This window comes from Engystomops pustulosus, chromosome 1 (assembly GCF_040894005.1).
Source record: "Engystomops pustulosus chromosome 1, aEngPut4.maternal, whole genome shotgun sequence".
NCBI lineage: Eukaryota > Metazoa > Chordata > Amphibia > Anura > Leptodactylidae > Engystomops > Engystomops pustulosus.
Genome location: NC_092411.1, coordinates 305,019,791 through 305,040,950, shown reverse-complemented (window position 1 = coordinate 305,040,950; position 21,160 = coordinate 305,019,791). Strand labels below are relative to the sequence as shown.

The window sequence follows — 21,160 nt, the reverse complement described above, 5'->3', positions numbered from 1 at the left end:
CTCCAGGATCCTCAGTATAGATGACATGTGTAATGATGATGGTGAGGAGATCTCCTCCAGGATCCTCAGTATAGATGACATGTGTAATGATGGTGGTGAGGAGATCTCCTCCAGGATCCTCAGTATAGATGACATGTGTAATGATGGTGGTGAGGAGATCTCCTCCAGGATCATCAGTATAGATGACATGTGTAATGATGGTGTTGAGGAGATATCCTCCAGGATCCTCAGTATAGATGACATGTGTAATGATGGTGGTGAGATCTCCTCCAGGATCCTCAGTATAGATGACATGTGTAATGATGGTGGTGAGATCTCCTCCAGGATCATCAGTATAGATGACATGTGTAATAATGGTGGTCAGGAGATCTCCAGGATCCTCCGCATAGGTGACATGTGTAATGATGATGGTGAGGAGATCTCCCGGATCCTCAGTATAGATGACATGTGTAATGATGGTGGTGAGGAGATCTCCTCCAGGATCCTCAGTATAGATGACATGTGTAATGATGGTGGTGAGGAGATCTCCTCCAGGATCATCAGTATAGATGACATGTGTAATGATGATGGTGAGGAGATCTCCTCCAGGATCCTCTGTATAGATGACATGTGTAATGATGGTGGTGAGGAGATCTCCTCCAGGATCCTCTGTATAGATGACATGTGTAATGATGGTGTTGAGGAGATCTCCTCCAGGATCCTCAGTATAGATGACATGTGTAATGGTGGTGGTGAGGAGATCTCCTCCAGGATCCTCAGTATAGATGACATGTGTAATGATGATGGTGAGGAGATCTCCTCCAGGATCCTCAGTATAGATGACATGTGTAATGATGGTGGTGAGGAGATCTCCTCCAGGATCCTCAGTATAGATGACATGTGTAATGATGGTGGTGAGGAGATCTCCTCCAGGATCATCAGTATAGATGACATGTGTAATGATGGTGTTGAGGAGATCTCCTCCAGGATCCTCAGTATAGATGACATGTGTAATGATGGTGGTGAGGAGATCTCCTCCAGGATCCTCAGTATAGATGACATGTGTAATGATGGTGGTGAGGAGATCTCCTCCAGGATCCTCAGTATAGATGACATGTGTAATGATGGTGGTGAGATCTCCTCCAGGATCATCAGTATAGATGACATGTGTAATGATGGTGGTCAGGAGATCTCCAGGATCCTCCGCATAGGTGACATGTGTAATGATGATGGTTAGGAGATCTCCCGGATCCTCAGTATAGATGACATGTGTAATGATGGTGGTGAGGAGATCTCCTCCAGGATCCTCAGTATAGATGACATGTGTAATGATGGTGGTGAGGAGATCTCCTCCAGGATCCTCAGTATAGATGACATGTGTAATGGTGGCGGTGAGGAGATCTCCTCCAGGATCCTCAGTATAGATGACATGTGTAATGATGGTGGTCAGGAGATCTCCTCCAGGATCCTCAGTATAGATGACATGTGTAATGGTGGTGGTGAGGAGATCTCCTCCAGGATCCTCAGTATAGATGACATGTGTAATGGTGGTGGTGAGGAGATCTCCTCCAGGATCCTCAATATAGATGACATGTGTAATGATGGTGGTGAGGAGATCTCCTCCAGGATCCTCAGTATAGATGACATGTGTAATGATGGTGGTGAGGAGATCTCCTCCAGGATCCTCAGTATAGATGACATGTGTAATGATGGTGGTGAGGAGATCTCCTCCAGGATCCTCAGTATAGATGACATGTGTAATGATGGTGGTGAGGAGATCTCCTGCAGGATCCTCAGTATAGATGACATGTGTAATGATGGTGGTGAGGAGATCTCCTCCAGGATCCTCAGTATAGATGACATGTGTAATGATGGTGGTGAGGAGATCTCCTGCAGGATCCTCAGTATAGATGACATGTGTAATGATGGTGGTGAGGAGATCTCCTCCAGGATCCTCAGTATAGATGACATGTGTAATGATGGTGGTGAGGAGATCTCCTCCAGGATCCTCAGTATAGATGACATGTGTAATGATGGTGGTGAGGAGATCTCCTCCCGGATCCTCAGTAAACATGACATGTGTAATGATGGTGGTGAGGAGATCTCCTCCAGGATCCTCTGTATAGATGTCATGTGTAATGATGGTGTTGAGGAGATCTCCTCCAGGATCCTCAGTATAGATGACATGTGTAATGATGGTGGTGAGGAGATCTCCTCCAGGATCCTCAGTATAGATGACATGTGTAATGATGGTGGTGAGGAGATCTCCTCCAGGATCCTCAGTATAGATGACATGTGTAATGGTGGTGGTGAGGAGATCTCCTCCAGGATCCTCAGTATAGATGACATGTGTAATGGTGGTGGTGAGGAGATCTCCTCCAGGATCCTCAGTATAGATGACATGTGTAATGATGGTGGTGAGGAGATCTCCTCCAGGATCCTCAGTATAGATGACATGTGTAATGATGGTGGTGAGGAGATCTCCTCCAGGATCCTCAGTATAGATGACATGTGTAATGGTGGTGGTGAGGAGATCTCCTCCAGGATCCTCAGTATAGATGACATGTGTAATGATGGTGGTGATCCTCAGTATAGATGACATGTGTAATGATGGTGGTGATCCTCAGTATAGATGACATGTGTAATGACGGTGAGGAGATCTCCTCCAGGATCCTCAGTATAGATGACATGTGTAATGATGGTGGTGAGGAGATCTCCTCCAGGATCCTCAGTATAGATGACATGTGTAATGATGGTGGTGAGGAGATCTCCTCCAGGATCCTCAGTATAGATGACATGTGTAATGATGGTGGTGAGGAGATCTCCTCCAGGATCCTCAGTATAGATGACATGTGTAATGATGGTGGTGAGGAGATCTCCTCCCGGATCCTCAGTATAGATGACATGTGTAATGATGGTGGTGAGGAGATCTCCTCCAGGATCCTCAGTATAGATGACATGTGTAATGATGGTGGTGAGGAGATCTCCTCCAGGATCTTCAGTATAGATGACATGTGTAATGATGGTGGTGAGGAGATCTCCTCCAGGATCCTCAGTATAGATGACATGTGTAATGGTGGTGGTGAGGAGATCTCCTCCAGGATCCTCAGTATAGATGACATGTGTAATGATGATGGTGAGGAGATCTCCTCCAGGATCCTCAGTATAGATGACATGTGTAATGATGGTGGTGAGGAGATCTCCTCCAGGATCCTCTGTATAGATGTCATGTGTAATGATGGTGGTGAGGAGATCTCCTCCAGGATCCTCAGTATAGATGACATGTGTAATGACGGTGAGGAGATCTCCTCCAGGATCCTCAGTATAGATGACATGTGTAATGATGGTAGTGAGGAGATCTTCTCCAGGATCCTCAGTATAGATGACATGTGTAATGATGATGGTGAGGAGATCTCCTCCAGGATCCTCAGTATAGATGACATGTGTAATGATGGTGGTGAGGAGATCTCCTCCAGGATCCTCTGTATAGATGTCATGTGTAATGATGGTGGTGAGGAGATCTCCTCCAGGATCCTCAGTATAGATGACATGTGTAATGACGGTGAGGAGATCTCCTCCAGGATCCTCAGTATAGATGACATGTGTAATGATGGTGGTGAGGAGATCTCCTCCAGGATCCTCAGTATAGATGACATGTGTAATGATGGTGGTGAGGAGATCTCCTCCAGGATCCTCAGTATAGATGACATGTGTAATGATGGTGGTGAGGAGATCTCCTCCAGGATCCTCAGTATAGATGACATGTGTAATGACGGTGATGAGGAGATCTCCTCCAGGATCCTCAGTATAGATGACATGTGTAATGATGGTGGTGAGGAGATCTCCTCCAGGATCCTCAGTATAGATGACATGTGTAATGATGGTGGTGAGGAGATCTCCTCCAGGATCCTCAGTATAGATGACATGTGTAATGGTGGTGGTGAGGAGATCTCCTCCAGGATCCTCAGTATAGATGACATGTGTAATGATGGTGGTGAGGAGATCTCCTCCAGGATCCTCAGTATAGATGACATGTGTAATGATGGTGGTGATCCTCAGTATAGATGACATGTGTAATGATGGTGGTGAGGAGATCTCCTCCAGGATCCTCAGTATAGATGACATGTGTAATGATGGTGGTGAGGAGATCTCCTCCAGGATCCTCAGTATAGATGACATGTGTAATGATGGTGGTGAGGAGATCTCCTCCAGGATCCTCAGTATAGATGACATGTGTAATGGTGGTGGTGAGGAGATCTCCTCCAGGATCCTCAGTATAGATGACATGTGTAATGATGGTAGTGAGGAGATCTTCTCCAGGATCCTCAGTATAGATGACATGTGTAATGATGATGGTGAGGAGATCTCCTCCAGGATCCTCAGTATAGATGTCATGTGTAATGATGGTGGTGAGGAGATCTCCTCCAGGATCCTCAGTATAGATGACATGTGTAATGATGGTGGTGAGGAGATCTCCTCCAGGATCCTCAGTATAGATGACATGTGTAATGATGGTGGTGAGGAGATCTCCAGGATCCTCAGTATAGATGACATGTGTAATGATGGTGGTGAGGAGATCTCCTCCAGGATCCTCAGTATAGATGACATGTGTAATGATGGTGGTGAGGAGATCTCCTCCAGGATCCTCAGTATAGATGACATGTGTAATGATGGTGGTGAGGAGATCTCCAGGATCCTCAGTATAGATGACATGTGTAATGATGGTGGTGAGGAGATCTCCTCCAGGATCCTCCGTATAGATGACATGTGTAATGATGGTGGTGAGGAGATCTCCTCCAGGATCCTCAGTATAGATGACATGTGTAATGGTGGTGGTGAGGAGATCTCCTCCAGGATCCTCAGTATAGATGACATGTGTAATGATGGTGGTGAGGAGATCTCCTCCAGGATCCTCAGTATAGATGACATGTGTAATGATGGTGGTGATCCTCAGTATAGATGATATGTGTAATGATGGTGGTGAGGAGATCTCCTCCAGGATCCTCAGTATAGATGACATGTGTAATGATGGTGGTGAGGAGATCTTCTCCAGGATCCTCAGTATAGATGACATGTGTAATGATGATGGTGAGGAGATCTCCTCCAGGATCCTCAGTATAGATGTCATGTGTAATGATGGTGGTGAGGAGATCTCCTCCAGGATCCTCAGTATAGATGACATGTGTAATGATGGTGGTGAGGAGATCTCCTCCAGGATCCTCAGTATAGATGACATGTGTAATGATGGTGGTTAGGAGATCTCCAGGATCCTCAGTATAGATGACATGTGTAATGATGGTGGTGAGGAGATCTCCTCCAGGATCCTCAGTATAGATGACATGTGTAATGATGGTGGTGATCCTCAGTATAGATGACATGTGTAATGATGGTGGTGAGGAGATCTCCTCCAGGATCCTCAGTATAGATGACATGTGTAATGATGGTGGTGAGGAGATCTCCTCCAGGATCCTCAGTATAGATGACATGTGTAATGATGGTGGTGAGGAGATCTCCTCCAGGATCCTCAGTATAGATGACATGTGTAATGATGGTGGTGAGGAGATCTCCTCCAGGATCCTCAGTATAGATGACATGTGTAATGGTGGTGGTGAGGAGATCTCCTCCAGGATCCTCAGTATAGATGACATGTGTAATGATGGTGGTGAGGAGATCTCCTCCAGGATCCTCAGTATAGATGACATGTGTAATGATGGTGGTGAGGAGATCTCCAGGATCCTCAGTATAGATGACATGTGTAATGATGGTGGTGAGGAGATCTCCTCCAGGATCCTCAGTATAGATGACATGTGTAATGATGGTGGTGATCCTCAGTATAGATGACATGTGTAATGATGGTGGTGAGGAGATCTCCTCCAGGATCCTCAGTATAGATGACATGTGTAATGATGGTGGTGAGGAGATCTCCTCCAGGATCCTCAGTATAGATGACATGTGTAATGATGGTGGTGAAGAGATCTCCTCCAGGATCCTCAGTATAGATGACATGTGTAATGATGGTGGTGAGGAGATCTCCTCCAGGATCCTCAGTATAGATGACATGTGTAATGATGGTGGTGAGGAGATCTCCTCCAGGATCCTCAGTATAGGTGACATGTGTAATGATGGTGGTGAGGAGATCTCCTCCAGGATCCTCAGTATAGATGACATGTGTAATGATGATGGTGAGGAGATCTCCTCCAGGATCCTCAGTATAGATGACATGTGTAATGGTGGTGGTGAGGAGATCTCCTCCAGGATCCTCAGTATAGATGACATGTGTAATGATGGTGGTGAGGAGATCTCCTCCAGGATCCTCAGTATAGATGACATGTGTAATGATGGTGGTGAGGAGATCTCCTCCAGGATCCTCTGTATAGATGACATGTGTAATGATGGTGGTGAGGAGATCTCCTCCAGGATCCTCAGTATAGATGACATGTGTAATGATGGTGGTGAGGAGATCTCCTCCAGGATCCTCAGTATAGATGACATGTGTAATGATGGTGGTGAGGAGATCTCCTCCAGGATCCTCAGTATAGATGACATGTGTAATGATGGTGGTGAGGAGATCTCCTCCAGGATCCTCAGTATAGATGACATGTGTAATGATGGTGGTGAGGAGATCTCCTCCAGGATCCTCAGTATAGATGACATGTGTAATGATGGTGGTGAGGAGATCTCCTCCAGGATCCTCAGTATAGATGACATGTGTAATGATGGTGGTGAGGAGATCTCCTCCAGGATCCTCAGTATAGATGACATGTGTAATGATGGTGGTGAGGAGATCTCCTCCAGGATCCTCAGTGTAGATGACATGTGTAATGATGGTGGTGAGGAGATCTCCTCCAGGATCCTCAGTATAGATGACATGTGTAATGATGGTGGTGAGGAGATCTCCTCCAGGATCCTCAGTATAGATGACATGTGTAATGATGGTGGTGAGGAGATCTCCTCCAGGATCCTCAGTGTAGATGACATGTGTAATGATGGTGGTGAGGAGATCTCCTCCAGGATCCTCAGTATAGATGACATGTGTAATGATGGTGGTGAGGAGATCTCCTCCAGGATCCTCAGTATAGATGACATGTGTAATGATGGTGGTGAGGAGATCTCCTCCAGGATCCTCAGTATAGATGACATGTGTAATGGTGGTGGTGAGGAGATCTCCTCCAGGATCCTCAGTATAGATGACATGTGTAATGATGGTGGTGAGGAGATCTCCTCCAGGATCCTCAGTATAGATGACATGTGTAATGGTGGTGGTGAGATCTCCTCCAGGATCATCATTATAGATGACATGTGTAATGATGGTGGTGAGGAGATCTCCTCCAGGATCCTCAGTATAGATGACATGTGTAATGATGGTGGTGGGATGTCCTCCAAGATCCTCAGTATAGATGACATGTGTAATGACGGTGGTGAGGAGATCTCCTCCAGGATCCTCAGTATAGATGACATGTGTAATGGTGGTGGTGAGGAGATCTCCTCCAGGATCCTCAGTATAGATGACATGTGTAATGATGATGGTGAGGAGAACTCCTCCAGGATCATCAGTATAGATGACATGTGTAATGATGGTGGTGAGGAGATCTCCTCCAGGATCCTCAGTATAGATGACATGTGTAATGATGGTGGTGAGGAGATCTCCTCCAGGATCCTCAGTATAGGTGACATGTGTAATGATGGTGGTGAGGAGATCTCCTCCAGGATCCTCAGTATAGATGACATGTGTAATGATGGTGGTGAGGAGATCTCCTCCAGGATCCTCAGTATAGATGACATGTGTAATGATGGTGGTGAGGAGATCTCCTCCAGGATCCTCAGTATAGATGACATGTGTAATGATGGTGGTGAGGAGATCTCCTCCAGGATCCTCAGCATAGATGACATGTGTAATGATGGTGGTGAAGAGATCTCCTCCAGGATCCTCAGTATAGATGACATGTGTAATGATGGTGGTGAGGAGATCTCCTCCAGGATCCTCAGTATAGATGACATGTGTAATGATGGTGGTGAGGAGATCTCCTCCAGGATCCTCAGTATAGGTGACATGTGTAATGATGGTGGTGAGGAGATCTCCTCCAGGATCCTCAGTATAGATGACATGTGTAATGATGATGGTGAGGAGATCTCCTCCAGGATCCTCAGTATAGATGACATGTGTAATGGTGGTGGTGAGGAGATCTCCTCCAGGATCCTCAGTATAGATGACATGTGTAATGATGGTGGTGAGGAGATCTCCTCCAGGATCCTCAGTATAGATGACATGTGTAATGATGGTGGTGAGGAGATCTCCTCCAGGATCCTCTGTATAGATGACATGTGTAATGATGGTGGTGAGGAGATCTCCTCCAGGATCCTCAGTATAGATGACATGTGTAATGATGGTGGTGAGGAGATCTCCTCCAGGATCCTCAGTATAGATGACATGTGTAATGATGGTGGTGAGGAGATCTCCTGCAGGATCCTCAGTATAGATGACATGTGTAATGATGATGGTGAGGAGATCTCCTCCAGGATCCTCAGTATAGATGACATGTGTAATGATGGTGGTGAGGAGATCTCCTGCAGGATCCTCAGTATAGATGACATGTGTAATGATGGTGGTGAGGAGATCTCCTCCAGGATCCTCAGTATAGATGACATGTGTAATGATGGTGGTGAGGAGATCTCCTCCAGGATCCTCAGTATAGATGACATGTGTAATGATGGTGGTGAGGAGATCTCCTCCAGGATCCTCAGTATAGATGACATGTGTAATGATGGTGGTGAGGAGATCTCCTCCAGGATCCTCAGTATAGATGACATGTGTAATGATGGTGGTGAAGAGATCTCCTCCAGGATCCTCAGTATAGATGACATGTGTAATGATGGTGGTGAGGAGATCTCCTCCAGGATCCTCAGTATAGATGACATGTGTAATGATGGTGGTGAGGAGATCTCCTCCAGGATCCTCAGTATAGGTGACATGTGTAATGATGGTGGTGAGGAGATCTCCTCCAGGATCCTCAGTATAGATGACATGTGTAATGATGATGGTGAGGAGATCTCCTCCAGGATCCTCAGTATAGATGACATGTGTAATGGTGGTGGTGAGGAGATCTCCTCCAGGATCCTCAGTATAGATGACATGTGTAATGATGGTGGTGAGGAGATCTCCTCCAGGATCCTCAGTATAGATGACATGTGTAATGATGGTGGTGAGGAGATCTCCTCCAGGATCCTCTGTATAGATGACATGTGTAATGATGGTGGTGAGGAGATCTCCTCCAGGATCCTCAGTATAGATGACATGTGTAATGATGGTGGTGAGGAGATCTCCTCCAGGATCCTCAGTATAGATGACATGTGTAATGATGGTGGTGAGGAGATCTCCTGCAGGATCCTCAGTATAGATGACATGTGTAATGATGATGGTGAGGAGATCTCCTCCAGGATCCTCAGTATAGATGACATGTGTAATGATGGTGCTGAGGAGATCTCCTCCAGGATCCTCAGTATAGATGACATGTGTAATGATGGTGGTGAGGAGATCTCCTCCAGGATCCTCATTATAGATGACATGTGTAATGATGGTGGTGAGGAGATCTCCACCAGGATCCTCTGTATAGATGACATGTGTAATGATGGTGGTGAGGAGATCTCCTCCAGGATCCTCAGTATAGATGACATGTGTAATGATGGTGGTGAGGAGATCTCCTCCAGGATCCTCAGTATAGATGACATGTGTAATGATGGTGGTGAGGAGATCTCCTGCAGGATCCTCAGTATAGATGACATGTGTAATGATGATGGTGAGGAGATCTCCTCCAGGATCCTCAGTATAGATGACATGTGTAATGATGGTGGTGAGGAGATCTCCTGCAGGATCCTCAGTATAGATGACATGTGTAATGGTGGTGGTGAGGAGATCTCCTCCAGGATCCTCTGTATAGATGACATGTGTAATGATGGTGGTCAGGAGATCTCCTCCAGGATCCTCAGTATAGATGACATGTGTAATGATGGTGGTGAGGAGATCTCCTCCAGGATCCTCAGTATAGATGACATGTGTAATGATGGTGGTGGGATGTCCTCCAAGATCCTCAGTGTAGATGACATGTGTAATGATGGTGGTGGGATGTCCTCCAAGATCCTCAGTGTAGATGGCATGTGTGGTAACGGTGGTAAGGAGATCTTCACCAGTTTCCTCAATATCGATGATTGGCTTAGGGTAGAATCTTCCTCGCTGAAGAATCTGAGGTAAAGGTTCTGGTTCAGTGTGGTCTGTGGGACCCCCCAAAGAGAAGTTAGAGGAGCGCCAAGTCTCTGATATCCAGTAGCTCCAAGATGTAAATGGAGAAAGAGAAGTCCAGTGGCTGTAACCTGTGAGGCTTTAGCGACCTCCGTGACAAGAGATGGAAGACAGTTCTGGAAGGCAATGGTGTCCACTCAGATTCTTGTCACGTATGGGTGCGGTCACAGTGTCCATAACACTGTATAGAAGCCGTACACTCACTGTTCTACATTGTATCACTTGTTCTTGTATATATGTATGATTTACCTTCATTGTCCAGTATGCATTTGCTTCTTCACCAGTCATGTCCTTAAATACTTTCACCCTACAGCCCATTAAATGGACCAGCAGTGGTGTTTGTGTCCACTGGTCTTTCTATCGCTGGGGTCCTCAGGGTCGGGTGTGCCATGTCTCAGCTTGCTTTTTCTCTTTTTGACATTTTTCCCTGTCAAATTTTTCAGACAAGTTAAAAAGTCTTCAGGCAAAAAGCGTTCAATCAAGGCGAAGCGAGTCCCCAGAAGGTAACAGTGGGCAGTTTATTTCATGACTGATAATAAACTCCCATGTGCGGTACTAACCACAATAGCAGCAGCATCCAGGGGCCACACCAATAACTCGCCCTAACACCATGGCCTTGCTTGTGTCGGAGGAATTCACGTATTGGGTAGTGGCCTGGCCCAACGCTTGGTGACATGATGGCAGCAGGAGGAATCTTCCATCATCTGGGTCATGTCACCAGTAAATGCTGCATCCACCTGACATACCCCACCTTGTCTGAAAATCCCTTCATCTCCGCGTTATCTCCCCTCAGACGTGTGAAGAAGCAAGCTGTCTCCAAAAGGGTCTCCAAGGTGGTGGCTTCAAGTTCAAGGTAGCAGAAAGTTTATCTCCTGTGTTTCCTTCACTATAAGGATGGGAGAATAAGCTTCTGGTTGTATCCTATAGATTTGTGTATCCACCTCCCTAATCGCATTTCCCCAACATAACTTCAGATGAAGTAATCTTCCTATAAACCTTCCCATGACATGGACCTGGTCCGCCCCATAATCATCATTCACCTCATTGTCCAATGAGTTGGTTCTGGTGCTACTGGTCGTGACATGACATTGGCAGATCCTCCATTATTTTTAGGTTCTTATTGTCCTGATGTTTTGGCCCTCATGACCAGTGGTGTAATATTGTGCCCTAAATCAGTGTATCAGAGACTACACACCTCAAAGTCAATGGGAAGCTGTGAACACTAGCACCATGTGATCCCGTATGTATCCTAAAGTGTCCCTCGGTAATGATCCACTGTCCGTATCTGGTCCTTCAGCACTATCAGCCTATACATAGATATGGAAATGTAGAAGTGGCCCCTCCTCCCCGATTAACTCCTACACAATGGGAGGGAGCCCAAACCATGGGGCTCATTTACTAATGGCCGTTAAAACGGCTTGCACAGGTATGTAAGAAATGAGTGCGCTGGGATTGTGGTGCACGTGACCCTTTTGGGGCGTGGCTGCGCTGCTTCCATGTGACACAAATTAGGGGGCTGTCGGATGGTCTGACAGATTCGGACTGAGAGCGGGATATAACTTTCATGATCGAGCGCACGATCTTAGTCAATCATTTTCTGTGACCTCCGGTGACCCTGTAAATAAACGTGCCCCCATGTGGATGTATTCCTAAATCAGATTTGAGGCGGGAACCCAAGAGCCACAAGACACTGGTGCCCCAACGACTGAGCTTCCCTGATGATTGCAGGGACAGTCACTGGCCAGATCTGTGGTTGCCTCTCTGTCATACAGATTCTATGCTGGACACCACGTGGACTCCTAACTACAGCTTTATGTCTGACAGATCTTCTCCTAAACAAGATCCTCAACAGAAGGACCCAAAGACCAACAACAGGTACCACAAAGCAACCATCCAGGACGGTGGCTCCAGCCTGACACAAGAGGACAATTCCATTTTTACACATGTATAGCGCAGATATCCCTTGATAAGTACAGGGGGTAAATAAGTATTGAGTAAATCCATTACTGACATGAAACTCTCCTCAGTTGTAGGTAATAAGCAGTGCACTCCACATTGGAGAAGACCACAGCGGGGCTGTCCATAAGTGATGTGTAATACTGAGGCCGGGACATAATGGTGTTATTAGCATTTACATGCATGCAACAATAAACAGTGATACTGAATGAAATAACACCCCCCCCCACACACACACCATATAGCTCCTTCTACACCCATCCTACACCCCTTCTCCTCTCTTCCCCTGGGACGTATTTTCAGCTCTGGCAGGTTGGGTAGGCTCCTCCTGTAGATATTGTATTCATGTCCGGCTGGGACTTTCCAGGAGCTGAGAGTTTTCTTGGCTGTATGTTTGGGTTCCTTGTTTTGCTGAAATGTCCCACCTGGTTTCATCTTCATCATCCTGGTAGATGGAAGCAGAATGTCTCTGACATGAGGTCATGTGCTGGATAAGAGCCCCGGGCCATGATGGTCCCACCTCCACATGTCACTGTTGGTTTAGAGTTTTTGAAGTGATCGGTAGAGTCTCATGGCCTCCATGTATGGTGTGTAGTCTGACCTCCAGAGAGGTCAGTTGTGGCCTCTGTATCTGCCCTGACATCACTCTCCCAGTATCTCTCAGGTCTGTGTTGAGGGCAGGAGTCTTATATAGTGAGCATACAGCTCATGGAGGGTGTGGACATTACTCCTTGTTGTAGTTGCTGATTCCAGGTCTTTCTGGAGCGCTCTACAGGTGCTCCTTGGCTCTTGGACAACTCTTGATAATATCTGGAATCTTGTAGGGATCACCTGCTTGTGGGCGTTTCATGGTGAAATGATGCTCTTACTACAGCACTTGCCCTCGCTTGCATCTTCAGTAGGTCTCATGTGCCATCAGTAGGTTGTGTAACAATGAGATTGGAAGGTCTTTAGACAGGTCAGTGGTGTCACCCATCAGGAGATGTGTCTTCTGTGGCAGCTGTGTAACCAGACTCCTTATAGGCGGCTGATATTATGTGGTGCGCGGTGTCAGTGCTTTCTAATTACTGATATATTTCAAGCTTTTTGCTCCTCTCTTACTTCATGGGGCCAATACTTTCCCCCTGTGTTATTTCTCATTATTACACCAGTCAGGATCATCTATGGTGGGATTTCTATGACAATGTGGCTTGGATCAGTTGTTACTGGCATCTGGTGAGAATTTCATGTCAAAAACTCCTTTAGATATAAATTTACTTAGAAAATTGGAGATGTTGACCACTTATCACCCGCTGTGTGTGCCCCCGTCACTGGACACTTGTCACACTGAATGTTTGTTACTAGATGGAGGGATCTCCTGGAAGACACGAGGGTAGAAGCTGCTCATTTCTTGTGTAGTGTTAGATACTTGTAGGCCTTCCATTTAGGTTCATGGTCTGGCTGCAGAACCTCTAGACCTGAATCATGGATTACCCATCATTTCCTGAAGCAGAGGGTCCTAGAGGGACATGATATTACAGGCCATGCACTGATATTGCTTGGTCAATAAGTACCCATGTAGTAGCTTCCATTGTGGAGGTAGGAGGGGGTTTTCCTCCAGCCACGTTTTTGGGGTGTAGCTGTACATAATGGGGATGGCTATCATCCTTAGGTTTTCACTAAATTTGGATTTCATGTGATGGAGGTAGTCTTCTTGTAGGACCTTGGTAAGACCACCTCACGGTCATGGTGGGATGCATGGTGAGCTGAGGTTAGGAGACGTCTAATAGGAACAATCACTTCACTGTGACAACCAGACAAGACCAGAAAGACCGGGGCAGTGCACGGAAGTGTCAGGACTGTAGCCATTTCTGCTCATCTCTAGCCGCAGCCGTGTTTTATGTCTGGGTTGTGGTTTTGGTGGTCCTGGTGAAGTTCTGTCTGCATGTTGGGTGTGGTACTTGCATGTGTAAGGGTGCAGTCACGCGGTGCATTCTTTGTCTGTTCTTGGTGCATGTTGAAATGCTCTGAAATGCATGCGTTTTTGCATGTTTACCATGCGTTTGGGTGGTTTAAATTTGTTTTTCTTCATTTCTGGAAGTGTAAGCAGCTGAGAAAATGTTTACACAGCTGCTTACACTTCCAAAAATGAATTCAAACCAGGCAAACGCGTGCGCCTTCATTGCGTTAAAACACGCACTAAGAACGCACCATGTGACCGCACCCTAATGAGGACCTCCGTGTATTGACCATATAATCTATGAGCGGAGGTTTCTCCACTTGCTTGCTCTATTATCAACAGGTGATATAATGAGACCGTACTAGAGGTTGGTAGAAAAGTAAGTGCGCCTCCTGTAATGCCCACTTGTCCTATGCCATTTACTGTAATCGAGGGAACTTGTCACCAGCGGACTGCCGAGTCAACCTGAAAGCAATTCACCCGTCAGATTGCTGCACATCCCCACTTCCTACCATGTAAGGAGCTGCTCTCAGTTACACTCAGGCTGGCCCACAATGCATTGGTATAGAGCAAGAGTAACAATCACCACCGCACTGTTACCATTGGCCTCAGTCTAGATGGTCCAATGTTCTTCAGCTTTGGTTCTGATTGTTTGGGGGATTTTCTCATGATCTCTGGTTGGTTCTCGTTTACCCTTCCCTTCATCTGTCTCGGTGACTTTGTGGTGCTCTTCTACTTACCTCTGTCTTGAGACCTATAAGTGCAATCCACTCATTGGTTCATCAGAATTTCTGTAATATGTCTCGTCATCCTATGAAGTCTTCTGATAATAGGTCAAGGCTTCATAAGGAGTCATTCTTCTCCTTAGCTGCCTGTGACCTCACATCTCTCAGAGCTGGGATGACCATGAATATTAGATGTGTATCATGTGGATGCCACCAGCTGACCATGTGATGTGTCCTCCTGACTCTCCCCAGATGTGAGAAGCATTGCACATGTATAAATCTAATGTTCTCATGGAAATAATCCCTCAGGCAGAAGCATGTATGACACGTACGTGTTTGGCTGAGAGGAGCCTGGATGTGTATGGGAGATGAGGTCTATCCTGTGCCTCGTGCTATTCATTACCCTCTTTATGACCTCTCACGCAGGCTCTACCTGGACAAGCAGAAGCCATCATTCCGCGTGCACTCTGTGAAGTGCTCGGGCACTGAGGTTCACTTGTCTCTGTGTCCTTTTGAATTCTACAAGGTCAACAGCTCATCCTCCTGCTCAGATGGCGGCCCGGTCGTGGTAAGCTGCGTCATTGGGCCTGTTTTTGCAGCTCAGACTGCAGCACAGACAGCAATAAAGAAGAAAAAAGTGGTGCAGCGAGAGGTCAGTAAGACAAAGCATGGCGGGCCGCTGTCACTAGTGCACTGCTCTCACCTCTGTCTTCTGCTGTGTCCTACAGGAGATCCTCAGACTGAAAGGAGGTTCTCGTCCTGGTGAGGGTCGTGTGGAAGTGTTGAAGAATGGGCAGTGGGGCACAGTGTGCGATGACCGCTGGGACCTGCAGGCTGCCAGTGTGGTCTGTAGAGAGCTGGGATTTGGAAGTGCAAAAGAAGCCTTAACTGGTGCTCGCATGGGTCAAGGTAAGTGGCTGATAGGTGGCCAGAAAACTGCAAAGGCCTCTTTTACTGTGTGGATACCAAATGCAATAGATGAGAGGTCACCTTGCTCGGTAAATCCAACTCTGTGGCTATTGGGGCATGCATTGTAAACAGGACCTCCACTCACTTCTACAACCATCCAAGTACTAGGAAGCTTGGTCACTATGTCAGTGTCCATGCCTGTTGTTGACCAGGGGAGGAGTACCAGTATTCACCAATGTTATGAATTCATGGAGCTTTTACTCTATTCTCTTCAGACTTGGAGGTCTCTGTGTGGAGAAGCTGAAGATTCATTGTCAGATGCTCAGAGAGGATCTTGGGGACTTTTGTACTCCCAACAGGATGTATATTAATGCAAATTGAGTAATTCCAAGGGCCTGGAGTCTGCGGACAGTCCATAATGAGCTGCAGATGTAGCAGTGAGGTCACTGCATCCCAGGCAGGGAAGTGCATTGTGGGTAATGAAAGCCTAGCACAGTAAGCAGATTGATATAGTGTATCGTGATGGGAACAAGCAACTTCTGAAGAGGCTGACCATGCATCTCAACTTCTGCTGTGCAGGCTGTGGCTGACCATACCTCTCAACTTCTGCTGTGCAGGCTGAGGCTGACCATACCTCTCTACTACTGCTGTGCAGGCTGAGGCTGACCATACCTCTCTACTACTGCTGTGCAGGCTGAGGCTGACCATACCTCTCTACTACTGCTGTGCAGGCTGAGGCTGACCATGCCTCTCAACTTCTGCTGTGCAGGCTGAGGCTGACCATACCTCTCTACTACTGCTGTGCAGGCTGAGGCTGACCATACCTCTCTACCACTGCTGTGCAGGCTGAGGCTGACCATACCTCTCTACCACTGCTGTGCAGGCTGAGGCTGACCATACCTCTCTACTACTGCTGTGCAGGCTGAGGCTGACCATACCTCTCTACTACTGCTGTGCAGGCTGAGGCTGACCATGCCTCTCAACTTCTGCTGTGCAGGCTGAGGCTGACCATACCTCTCTACTACTGCTGTGCAGGCTGAGGCTGACCATACCTCTCTACTACTGCTGTGCAGGCTGAGGCTGACCATACCTCTCTACTACTGCTGTGCAGGCTGAGGCTGACCATACCTCTCTACCACTGCTGTGCAGGCTGAGGCTGACCATACCTCTCTACTACTGCTGTGCAGGCTGAGGCTGACCATACCTCTCTACTACTGCTGTGCAGACTGACCATACCTCTCTACTACTGCTGTGCAGGCTGAGGCTGACCATACCTCTCTACTACTGCTGTGCAGGCTGACCATACCTCTCTACTACTGCTGTGCAGGCTGACCATACCTCTCTACTACTGCTGTGCAGGCTGACCATACCTCTCTACTACTGCTGTTCAGGCTGAGGCTGACCATACCTCTCTACTACTGCTGTGCAGGCTGAGGATGACCATATCTCTCTACTACTGCTGTGCAGGCTGAGGCTGACCATATCTCTCTACTACTGCTGTGCAGGCTGAGGCTGACCATACCTCTCTACTACTGCTGTGCAGGGTGAGGCTGACCATACCTCTCTACTACTGCTATGCAGGCTGAGGCTGACCATACCTCTCTACTACTGCTGTGCAGGCTGAGGCTGACCATACCTCTCTACTACTGCTGTGCAGACTGACCATACCTCTCTACTACTGCTGTGCAGGCTGAGGCTGACCATACCTCTCTACTACTGCTGTGCAGGCTGACCATACCTCTCTACTACTGCTGTGCAGGCTGAGGCTGACCATACCTCTCAACTTCTGTGAAAGTGAAACAGGGACAAAAGATGCAGGACACATTCTGCTGAATTTTTTATATCTTAAAGGGGTTTTCCCACGAAAGAAAATTCTCAATCTCAATCCCCTTGTGATGTTTACACCATAATGATCATTTTAACCCCTTACTTTACAACTTTACACAGTGTTATTGCTGTTTTAGCTTCTATCACTCCCTAGGCTGCTCAGTGTAAAGTTTGCTTAGATAATCAGGGTACAGGGTTATATACACTTTTATTTACCTTCTGAACATTGTACTAACACACTGACGCATAGAAAGAGATGAGACAGATTAGAGATGATGAGATGCCTATTATCAGCACTGCTACATATGTGCTCTTGCACTATGAGATCTCCTGTGCATGCCTTCCCCCGGATAACTTATCTGCTTGTAACTTGCAGGAAGTCGGTGTATGTGTCAGTGTAAGCTCCGTCCTGGACTGCAGAGGGAGGGGCTAGAGTGCAGGAGGTGGGGCTAGAGTGCAGGGAGCAGAGAGGGAGAGAGACAAGCTCCAAGGCCGTTGCACAGAAATCCAAGATGGCTTCCCCGACCCGAAGTTAGAAGTGACAGGGTTGTGTTTAGGGGCAACTGAACTTGTGTAGTGCAGGACTAACAGAGACAGGTTGGACATTTTTGTTAATAACAGTGAATTAGAAATTGTATTATTTTATTATCCTGAGTACATATAAGAAACTTGTCTTTTGTGGGAATAACCCTTTAAGGTCTGTCTTTTGCCCCACCCCTTACTCCACCCACACACCGTATAGTCTGCCACTCGCCCCCACCGCTCCCCGGCTCACTGTCACATTTAGGCCCACATTGTGCTTCTTCTGGCTCCCTATATTGTGGCCCCTTCTATTGAGCCCCCAGCTTCCCCTTTGTTGCTGGTTTATTAAAAAAATAATAATAAATACCAGATACTTACCTCACCCTGTTCCCCCACAGCAGCCCTCCTCCTCTCCTGCTATGTTTATTACTGGAGCCTGCCGGCAGGGTGACATATCATCAAGCCTGTCACGCAGCAGCAGAGGGACAGTGATAGCTGATGGCTCCTTGCAGCATCACTGTATCCAGCTCTAGTGGATTCCAGAGGACTCTGATAGAGTCTAGAACATACCTCCCGCCAGCCTGGACAGCAGGACAGCGCCTGAAATCTGGGACTGTCCCTCTGAATCCTGGACGGTTGGGAGATATAAACTCTATATACAACAAAGAGACATTTGTGCTATAGGAGGCAGGACCATAAGCTGCTATAATGTAGGGTCGGAGGCACCACGTAAGATTACACAAGATACAGATGATTGGTACCACATGACTCCTATATACAGTGTAACAACCATGTGGATGGCTCTGTGGTGGCATCTCCAGCCGTGTAGATAATCCTGGGCATTAAGGGACCTGCTCTGTATAGTTCTCTACAGGTTTGGTGGTGGCCATAGTTAGTCTTATAAGAGGAGTCCCCACTGCCCTGTGTCTGGTGTGTACCCAGGTGTAGGTGCAGGAGAGCCTCCTTACACCCATATAAAGGTGTCATGCTAGCCATGCTCCACTGACTTCTGTGGGGTGGGACAATGGTCACACATCTTCTCTTGTGTTCCTCATGGACAGGTATGGGTCCCATTCACATGAATGAGGTGCGGTGTACCGGGGAGGAGCAGTCCCTCTTTGACTGTCAGTACAAGAACATCACCCAGGAGGACTGTAAGCACAGCGAGGACGCTGCCGTCAAGTGCAACATCCCATACATGGGCTACGACAAGACGGTCAGTATGGAGCAATCCGGGGAGTGATCTGACGGCTGTGTGGAGGAGAGACTTGGTGTGCATGAGATGGATGCTGGTGTGGTGGTCCTCCCTGTATGAAGATAGATTATATGGGGTGTGAGTATGAGTGAGAGCGTCGCTGAATCCCACCAAGTATAATCCCATATTCCTGTCCACGAAGGGCATTGACTGGGTCTATCCATCCATACACCACATCTCTGAGCTTCACACAATGATTGGAGCATCCAAGAGGTGACTCCACAATAGTCCCACACCCATCAATGCGTGGACTCCACAAACCTCAACCAATCTCCAGTGATCTCTGCCACCAAGACACTGTCAGACACTGGTGGACGCTGCTTCTGTGGATCGGCTCATCCTGCAGATATTTAATGATATTGAAGCCTGAAAGTCGGCTCCTCACCTTGATCTCTCTGCGCTTCACAGACCCTTCCTCAATGACACTTCTGCTGGTAGAGGCCACTAAAGGGGAGAGGTGCCATAAAAGGGGTGCTTGGTTATTACACTTTTATAGTTAAATGTAAAAGAAATTCTTATAATGCAATGACCCAAGGTTTCCAGCAGTGTGTGACTACACCCCCCATACACAGTGAGCTGCCATGTCCTGTGTGTCCTGACACCTTTCTATCATAGCCAGCAGTGGTCAGGGGTCAGCATGGGTGCTCTGACCCCTCTGTGACTACACCCCCCATACACAGGGAGCTGCCATGTCCTGTGTCCTGACACCTTTCTATCATAGCCAGCAGTGGTCAGGGGTCAGCATGGGTGCTCTGACCCCTCTGTGACTACACCCCCCATACACAGGGAGCTGCCATGTCCTGTGTCCTGACACCTTTCTATCATAGCCAGCAGTGGTCAGGGGTCAGCATGGGTGCTCTGACCCCTCTGTGACTACACCCCCATACACAGCGAGCTGCCATGTCCTGTGTGTCCTGACACCTTTCTATCATAGCCAGCAGTGGTCAGGGGTCAGCATGGGTGCTCTGACCCCTCTGTGACTACACCCCCCATACACAGCGAGCTGCCATGTCCTGTGTGTCCTGACACCTTTCTATCATAGCCAGCAGTGGTCAGGGGTCAGCATGGATGCTCTGACCCCTCTGTGACTACACCCCCCATACACAGCGAGCTGCCATGTCCTGTGTCCTGACACCTTTCTATCATAGCCAGCAGTGGTCAGGGGTCAGCATGGGCGCTCTGACCCCTCTGTGACTACACCCCCATACACAGCGAGCTGCAATGTCCTGTGTGTCCTGACACCTTTCCATCATAGCCAGCAGTGGTCAGGGGTCAGCACGGGTGCTCTGACCCCTCTGTGACTACACCCCCCATACACAGCGAGCTGCCATGTCCTGTGTGTCCTGACACCTTTCTATCATAGCCAGCAGTGGTCAGGGGTCAGCATGGGCGCTCTGACCCCTCTGTGACTACACCCCCCATACACAGCGAGCTGTCATGTCCTGTGTGTCCTGACACCTTCCTATCATAGCCAGCAGTGGTCAGGGGTCAGCATGGGTGCCCTGACCCCTCTGTGACTACACCCCCCATACACAGCGAGCTGCCATGTCCTGTGTGTCCTGACACCTTTCTATCATAGGCAGCAGTGGTCAAGGGTCAGCATGGGCGCTCTGACCTCTCTGTGACTACACCCCCCATACACAGCGAGCTGCCATGTCCTGTGTGTCCTGACACCTTCCTATCATAGCCAGCAGTGGTCAGGGGTCAGCATGGGCGCTCTGACCCCTCTGTGACTACACCCCCCATACACAGCG

The 21,160-nt window shown here is 47.7% G+C and overlaps 1 protein-coding gene across 9 annotated transcripts in view; it reads left to right on the top strand.

Moving 5' to 3' along the window:
* LOXL3 (lysyl oxidase like 3) overlaps positions 1-21,160 on the top strand; it is an 82,703-nt gene that overhangs the window by 45,090 nt on the left and 16,453 nt on the right. For 5 of the 9 annotated variants that reach the window (XM_072126488.1, XM_072126487.1, XM_072126482.1 and 2 more), the window contains exons 5-10: positions 10,717-10,776; positions 11,067-11,126; positions 12,098-12,148; positions 15,320-15,545; positions 15,622-15,802; positions 19,213-19,367. In XM_072126488.1, the coding sequence (XP_071982589.1) occupies positions 10,717-10,776; positions 11,067-11,126; positions 12,098-12,148; positions 15,320-15,545; positions 15,622-15,802; positions 19,213-19,367 (733 nt within the window). The remainder of the gene's footprint in view (positions 1-10,716; positions 10,777-11,066; positions 11,127-12,097; positions 12,149-15,319; positions 15,546-15,621; positions 15,803-19,212; positions 19,368-21,160) is intronic. The other 4 variants (XM_072126490.1, XM_072126489.1, XM_072126485.1 and 1 more) reach the window with 3 other exon arrangements.